Consider the following 8,470-nt stretch of genomic DNA (forward strand, 5'->3'; position numbering starts at 1 on the left):
GCCAGGACCCACCCCTGCCTGCCGTGTGCCAAATGGGGAGGTGGGGGGGAGCAGCACTAGTGCTATGAACGGCTAGGAACCGGTTTGTACTGACCCCACTGCTGCTGCATGGCTCTCTGAGCTTAATGTTCCCCCCACCTCTTATTCTCATTGCACTGTCCCAATTGCTTCCCTCCCCGTAAAAGACTCTGCACCTGCCTCAAGATAAGAGCTGATCATCGCCCCACCCCCTGAAAGCTGAGACCAGCTCATCTGCAGAAGGGAGGATCAGCTCCCAGCTCTAGGGGCAAAGTGAGGTGTGTACCAGGACTCCTGGGTTCTATCCTGCCCCTGGAAGGGGAATGGAGGCTAGTGGCTAGAGCAGGGAGGCTGGAACCCCAAACTTTGTTACTGCTGCCCCTCCCATCTCCAGGCTTCTGGGTCCCACTCTACAATGGATATAAAGAGACAAATGCACCTGGGTGAAATGCTCTGAGAACTAAGTTGAGCAGAAGTGCCATGTAAGTACTAAAAAGGGCAAGTGTGTGTGTACCTGAAATACCATGGGTGTGTGTGGGGGGGATAGCTGAATGGCCATGGATATCTGTCAGGGTTTGGGGGAGAGCAGATACTGGGAAAGTCCCTGGAGGGGTTGTCAGGGTGTATGTGGGGGTACCTGATCATCCTGGGAGACTGTGTATGTTGGGGGTAGTTGAATGGCTGTGGAGAGCAGTCTGTGTGTGTGTGTGTATATGCACACAGGTGGTAGTTGAATGGCCATTGTGGGAGGCTGTTGGTGTGTGTGAGAGGCAGGTACCTGAAAAGTCCTGCTGGGCAGTGAGGTGCCTGTGGGAGGGGGCAGTTGATTAGCTGTGGGAGGCTGTTGGGGTGTGTATTGTGGTACAGGGAGGTGCCTCAAATGTAACTGGGATGTACCCTCTAACCCCTTCCCTTCCTTGCCCCACAGCACCCCCCCCCATACACACCATGAGGCTTCGCTACATCAAAGCTTGTGTCTGGCTGTCCTGTGTCTTTGTTGCCAATGTAATAGTCTACACTGTAGTGACGCTCTCAAGGAGGCCACTCAGTCTGCAGGCTTCAGGGAGATCAGCCTTCATTGGGGGCCATTTGAGGCTGTGGCAGCACAGGGACTTCCATGGCCTTCCCCTCTGGGACCTGTTGCTGCTCTACATGGACCGATTGGAAAACCCCATACTGAGGAATGCCACATCCCAGTTCAACCTCACACTGCCAGGGACGTGTGGAGAGAGCTTCCATGAAGCCTCCCAGAGACTAGCAGATTTCTCCTCCTACCCTAGCCAACTCCAGGCTTTCATCCTCTCCATGCACTGCAGGGACTACCCACTGCTAATTGGGCCAGCAGATGATGAGGCCTGCCCAGATGGGACCCAACTGCTGGTGGCTGTTAGGTCCCAGATGGCCAACTTTGACCGACGTCAAGCCATCCGACAGACATGGGGCCGAACGGGACTGGTGAGGAATGTGACCGTGCAGACGCTCTTCCTGTTGGGCAGACAGGGCTCAGGGGATGGGCATCCAGATCTGGAGGCACTTCTAGAGTTGGAGAGGCAGAAAAACAGGGATCTCCTGCTTTGGGACTTCCAGGATACCTTCTACAATCTCAGCCTAAAGGACATCCTATTCCTAGGGTGGCTGCGGGGCCACTGTCCCAGTGTGGAGGTGATCTTCCTGGGGTATGATGATGTCTTTCTTAGGGTGGAGACCCTGGTGGATTATGCTGGGAACTTTGACGCTATCACTCGCCGGGGCCTCTTTGCTGGCCATGTCATCCAGGATGCTGCCCCAGTCCATGACAGCAAACATAAGTACTATGTTCCTGAGTCCTTCTATCAGGGCACCTACCCACCCTATGTGGGGGGTGGAGGGATCCTTTGCTCACGGGATGTGGCCACCCAGCTCTACGAGGCCTCGTGCCACTTGCCCCTCTTCCCCATCGGCAACATCTTCCTGGGGATCTGCCTGAGAGAGCTGGCACTGGTGCCACTGAACCACCCTGGTTTTTGGACCTTCAACATGGAGGCTGAGGGACAGGAGGACTTGTGTGCTTACAAGGAACTCATCTTGGTGGATCACAGGACACCCCAGGATATCATCCGGCTGTGGCGAGGCCTGCATGACCCTGCTTTGGCCTGCTAGGCCCCATGGTGGTGGCCATCTTGGTTTTCTAGCTTTCCTTGGTGAACATCTTGGCTGACTGGTTGGCCAGTGTTCTTTGGAGGCCATCTTTGCCTCCTGGAGGATATTTCCCCACTGAGGTGTGGCTACATCTCCCTCATGCAGACTCCAAGAACTGCTGCTACTCTGGAGGCTCGGCTTTGAATCCGAGGCTGCCATCTTAGTCCTTGACAGCTGGCTACAGTGCTGCTGCTTAGCCCATGGGGGACCACCCCACAGTGCCTCCTGCTGACTAAGCAGAGATTGAGTTTTTCATGAAGCCCAGATACGTATCCAGAGAAGGCTAGGGATGCTGCTGCTGCCGCCATGCCTGAGGGATGAACAGTTCAGTAGGGGGCACTCCCCTCACAGTAAGTGCTCCCCATGCCCCAGTGTGACACTAAGGGGGTTCTTTGCTGCAGGGAGTAGGATGGAGGGTCAGTAGGGGGTGCTCTCCTGTCGCAGTCATTGCTGATCCCAGCATGGAACTAGGGTCTGTTGTACTTAAGTGGTGCATAGACTTAGCCCAGGGGTGAATCAGAGGGAGACAGCTCTCTCAGCTGTACAATTTGGATTTAGACTATTGAGCTGAACCTGAAAGGGTCATTTTTATGCAGTTCATTGGTAACATCCTCTCATTTTGTTCTTGGTTCCTCCTGCATTCAGAGAAGCAGGGTTTTGTGTACATTTCTTATAAATAAACAAGAGTGCATCAAAGAAATACCTGAGTGTCAGCGATTTCTCCTCTTCCCTGGCACATTCCCAGAGTCCTGAAATTTGACTAGCTGCTTGGGTCGAAAATGGGCAACAACACAAACTGGACATTGTGCTTCTTGCAGCAGGTAAAATATGCTACACAATAACTACAGCACTGTCCATGAATTGTGCTGTCCGCAGTGTATTGCGTGTCTGTGTGTCGTTGCCTCCTGCTGGACACAATCAGGCTGCTGGGGAGTGTTTTCTCTCACCTTGCTTATTGCCTGAGCTATGCTGTTCTATAGCAACACCAAAGATGCAGTCGTTGTAAGAGACAGGAAGGCTGGCCTTGTCTTTAAGGCACAGAGCTGAGACCCAGGAGATCTAGCTTCCATTCCCAGCTCTGCTACAGCCTCCCTGTGTGATCTCATGCAAGTCACTTCATCTCTCTGGGCTTCAGTTTAATCATCTACAAACCTTTTCTTTGTCTAGTTAGACTATGAGCTCTTCAGGGCAGGGGCTGTCTCTCAGTGATTGTCTTGAGGCCTGGCATGACGGGGGCCCTGAGTCAGGACTCCCCGTTTCTGTACCTACTCCTGCCATTATGACTGTAGCCAGCTTGCTTCCTCTCTATGCCTCATTTTGCCTGTACCAAGGGTTAACTTATGAACAAGCTTTGAGCTTCCGCAGCAGAGCCCTGGGCAGTCACGGGAATGTTATCTGATCATGCTGAGAGCTGCAATTTCACCGCTTAAGCTCCTGTTTACATCTCTCCCACCGCACTCTGGGCTTGGCTACACTTACAAATTTGCAGCGCTGCAGCAGGGTGTGAAAACACACCCTCTGCAGCGCTGCAATGCAGCGCGCCGCGCCAGCGCCGTGTAAGCCCCAGCGCTGCGCTGGAGCCCGCGCTCCCAGCGTTTCCCGTCATTCCCCAGAGAGCTGAGCGCCGGACAGGGATGTTTTCTGCAGCGCTGGCGCTGGCGCGCTGCTTAGCGCTTCGCGCTGGCGCTGCGCTGCCGCAGCTGCCGCGCAGCGCTTTGAACCATAGCCTCTGGTTATGAACCAGCAAAGGAGTTGAGAGCAGCTCCTTCACACCTGGCCAGGAGCCAGGGTAATGCCCTGAAATAACCCTCTGTGTAGCGGGGCGGGGGGGGGAGAAGCTGAACTGGAAATACAAGATGAGGTGTAAAGGACCCTTGGGGAAATGCGATCTCCCCCCCGCCCCTTGCATTGCTGTGGCAGTGGGGTCTAGTGGTTAGAGAAGGGGAAGCTAGGGGTGATGGTCAGGACTCTTGGGTTCTACCCCCAGCTCTGGGAAGGGAGTGGGGCCAAGTGGGCTAGAGCAATGGGGGAGCTGGGACTCAGGACTCTTGGTTTCTGTTCCTAACTGTGGGAGAGGAGTAGGGTTTAGTAGGTTGAGTAGAAGGTTTGGGAACCCCTGCTCTAAGTGACCCACCAACTGGTGTGTGTGTGTGTGTGTGTCTCCAAATTCATGCCACTCTCTCCCCAATCATGGGTCAGCATTCTTCTCCTCCACAGACAGGGGACCAACCACCTGCAGCAGCACCCTCTGACCAGCACCGCAACCCTAATCCCAGCCCAATGCAGAAGGGAGGTTGCAGAGAAAGGGGGCTGGAGAGCAAGTCTGCTCTGCACTCGCCCTGCAGCAGCAGCTCCTGTTCCATGGTGCTGGGACCAGTTCCCCAACCTAGCGCGTGGGGTTGCAGCACCACTCAGCTTTGGCCCAGAATGGCCAGAGCAGGGAGTTGGGCCCAGCCCTGCAGGACAGTAGTTGCTGCTGTGGGGTGAGTGCAAGGCAGGCTCTCTTTCTAACCCCCTTACTCTGCTAGGACCTCCCATCCACACCGGGCCTATGACTCCTCTACAACCTTCTCACAACCCACTGATTGGGACACTGGGTTAGTGCAGGGTAGATTAGATACCAGGACTTCTATTCCCAGCTGAGGGAGGAGTGAGGTCTAGGGGCAAGAACAGCTCAGGACTGGGAGTCAGCACTCCTGGGTTTTATTCTCAGCTCTGGGATAGGAGTGTGGTCTAGTGGTTAGAGAAGGGCAGGGTGGGGGTAGGGGGCTAACTGCCAGAACACCTGCATCCTCTGTTTCTTTGGTCCTGATTTTCTGTGTGGGCTTGAGGCAAGTCCCTCTTAGTTATCTGGCCCCCATCGTGATTGGATCTGCACCTCCCTGTGCCTCCATTTCCCTGTGGAATGGAGATGATAATTCCTTTTCTCACAGGAGGCAGAGGAAGGGAGACTGTGATACAGTTACTGAATATCTGCACAGCCCTTGGGGCCTGCTGTATTCCTATTCCTCCTCTTGTCAGTTTTTCCAATGGCTCAGCCCTTACTCCTATAAACTGCCACCAGGATCTACAGCTCTGCATTGCTGGCTCCATCTCCACCAGGATACCAGCTCTTCGCATAGAAAGCCCCCTACCATGCCCAAGAAAGATGTATCTGTTTATTGTTGGGGATCAGAATGATTTAAGAGGTAGCCAGGGGCTTATTTCAAATATTTATATAGGGCTGCTTTGGCTGGCAGTATTTAAAGAAACAAACCAGGTCCTAAAGTAAAATATTTATAGTGGTTACGATCCTAAGGCGCTAGGAGGGTCTGCAGAGATGTTGCACCAGGCTAAGATTATGTCTGTTTTCACAAGCTAGGGTGTTGATGGCCCAGTAGGGACACTCTCCTCTCAGTCTGTTGGCCCCAATGATGGATGAACTGATTTTCCCCTTATGATATGTCCCCTGATACAGAAGCATGTATGGGTCATAGCATCCCTTCCACATAGGAGGGGAAGGAATGAGTCTTCTCCCCACCACTCCCAATGGTATTTCCCCTTGTATATACAAAAGGGTATATGGCTTATACTTTCCCTTCCACGGGGAGGCTGATGGTTCTTTCTCCCACTCCTAATGGGGTTTCTCCCCGGGTATAGATATATTTATAAAGCAGAGAAGGGGGTATTTAGTATAAACCATTCCCAACCCTTGCCGAGGTGTGGAGAAGAAATTGTAGAACTAACCCCACCCCCAGCACAACAGTATGTTCCCCTGTTAGGAGGGCAGGACCTTCGTGGTCCATATCATTGGTAGCCAACTTTTTTTGCCAGCTGTGGCACAATATGAACTTATACCAAAATGTCACTTTATTACTAACATGTCTAAAACAGTGGATTTCAACTTGTCATCTATGGATCCCTTGGGGTCTGCAGAGTATGTCTAAGTTTTCCAAAGGGGTCTGCACCTGTGTTTGAAATTTTTTAGAGGTCCGCAAATAAAAAAAAGGTTGAAAACCACTGGTCTAAAAAAGATGACACTTAATTACAGTATTTCCTATAATGTAATTAATGCAGAATAAAACTAACCATGATCTGGATGTCATGATAACAGTCTAAAGGGGTTTCTGAATGTCCCTTCTTGTCCACAATGTCATCAATCCCTGGGTTCAGCTTTGTTAATGCTAGTACATCTCAGTGAGTTGGGAATTGGTGACCTAGGCATGATATTTGCTTTTAATAAACTTCCTCTCTGAAAATGACTGTTCACAAATATACATTGATCCAAGCCTGCCCACATATCGAAGGGCCAGGTCATCTGTCTGAGGAACATCTCTTTCAGGGAAAAATTTCCAGCATGGTGTCACGTCTTGGTTCACTGGAGATGAGAAGAAATTTAAAAAATTCTGTACAAGTCCAGAATTAATATATTAGTTCAAGAATTTCTGTAAATTTGAGGGTAATTATCAACATCAGTGTACAAAACAGTGAAAGTAGTAAAAAGGGCCATGGTGTACTTATCAACCTTATAATCTTCTCAAATGACTCTAACAGTGAAGACACTGCATTGTGGAGTTTCTCATAATTTATACCTGTCATTCTCAATTCTTAACAGATGCAAATGAATGAAGTAGTCCAAATTATTCAGACAAACTGTTTTGAAAGAGTCACATTTTTTTATATAAAAGACGTGACAAAATTGAACAGTGTAACAAAAAGGCAAACCCTTCCCCTGAACACGTGTTGAGATTAAACACAATATCGATAAGGAAAGCCAGATCACTTATCTAGTCCTTGCCTTTAAAAAGCTTACAACTGTCAACAAGTTCATTCCTCTTTTCCAAAAACATTAGCACTGGTTCTCTTTGTTTCCCAAACCTTTTGAGATCCTTTCCCTTTGACAGCCAATGAATATTCCAGTGGAGCACTAACTTCCCCCCGCAAAGCCAATCCAGTGGGATATTTTGTGTTCATTTCTGCATAGGTTCATGTAAAATGCCACTGAAAATCAAACTTTTTCCATACGGCTGCAGTGTTGCATACAACTACTCTCGGTCTAGACTCATTCCCTTCTATAAATAAGAATGGGTCTTCCCAAGCCACGTTAAATTCTCTCCTTGCAATGGCATTAGAAAAATAGATTATTAGGGTTGGAAGGGACCTCCAAGAGATCATCTAGTCCATCCCCCTGCTCAAAACAGGACCAATCCCCAAATGGCCCCCTCAAGGATTGAGCTCACAACCCTGGGTTTAGCAGGCCAATGCTCAAACCACTGAGCTATCCCTCCAAATGCATGTTAATGCCTTGTCATAGTTCGGTTTGGACTTGCTGGGCTTACTAAACAACACAGTAAGTAGTGTTAGCCAAAAGGGCTCGTTTCCCCCCGGAGCTTACCTAATTACACCAAGGAGGCACGGAAGACCAGGAAGACGAGTACCATTAGCTTTATTGATCGATCAGCTGAGCGGGTGTTCTCGTCCCGGCTAATGCCCGAGAGAGACACACCTCACATGGCCAGATGGGCTTACCTTTATACCCCGAAACAAACAACTTTGTTGACGTCTTATTTACGTTATTTGGCTAACCTTATGGACCCTGTAAATGCATCTATAGGGAATATTGGAGTACATAGAATACATATATCAATCAAAAAGGAACAAGATATGCATAACTGTCACGGATACATCCATCATGATAAGGGTGCAGCTGTGCGGATACATTTATCATTGTAAGGAAGACATAAGATATCCCCTCTGACCTACTATACTAACATACTAACTACTTTTGGCTTCACGCATGAGAAAGTGACCCATTAAGCGAACTACTTTTGGCCATGAGCCTGAGAAGACAGCTGCATGTATGTTACGCCAAGTGTAGGCCAACTGATAAGTATGAACTAGCACAGATCAAGCATAAACTGATAATAGCTGACACAGGCTTTTCTCTCTACTTGCATTTTAAGGCCTTGATTCTACTTATGCTAAGGGCCTAGTCTTGCTCACAGGCTTGTATTTGGCTTATTTTTCTAACAGTAGCCAGCTGTAAAGGCTCATCTGAAGCAGCTCACAGAACCACTAGAAACCATGACATGGTTGAGCCCGGGGTCGTTGGGGCACTGCGGCCCAAGGTGTCCTCGCTCTGGCTGTGTACAACCGGTGCCCGGCCCCGCCCCGAAAGCCTTTGTTTGATGGCTCATTGTTTTAAATGTTCGACGCGTTGACGCCTGCCAGAATCCGCAATGTCTGCAAATGGCAGCTCTGCGCCACAGCCCGTGTCACTCGGCGACCCGGTAAG

At 50.1% G+C, this 8,470-nt stretch overlaps 1 protein-coding gene across 1 annotated transcript; it reads left to right on the plus strand.

Moving 5' to 3' along the window:
• The first annotated feature begins 192 nt into the window (after window positions 1-192).
• Window positions 193-2,896, plus strand: LOC120409099 (N-acetyllactosaminide beta-1,3-N-acetylglucosaminyltransferase 2-like). Its single transcript, XM_039546540.1, has 2 exons — window positions 193-500; window positions 947-2,896. Exon 2 carries the CDS (start codon window positions 967-969, stop codon window positions 2,155-2,157), a length of 1,191 nt encoding a protein of 396 aa, XP_039402474.1. The 5' UTR covers window positions 193-500; window positions 947-966; the 3' UTR covers window positions 2,158-2,896.
• The last annotated feature ends 5,574 nt before the right edge of the window (window positions 2,897-8,470 follow it).

The sequence above is a fragment of the Mauremys reevesii genome, linkage group 7, assembly GCF_016161935.1.
Source record: "Mauremys reevesii isolate NIE-2019 linkage group 7, ASM1616193v1, whole genome shotgun sequence".
NCBI lineage: Eukaryota > Metazoa > Chordata > Testudines > Geoemydidae > Mauremys > Mauremys reevesii.

What these genes read in the sequence shown, in the direction of transcription:
- LOC120409099 (XM_039546540.1), top strand. Translation starts at nt 967, where the DNA reads ATGAGGCTTCGCTACATCAAAGCTTGTGTCTGGCTGTCCTGTGTCTTT.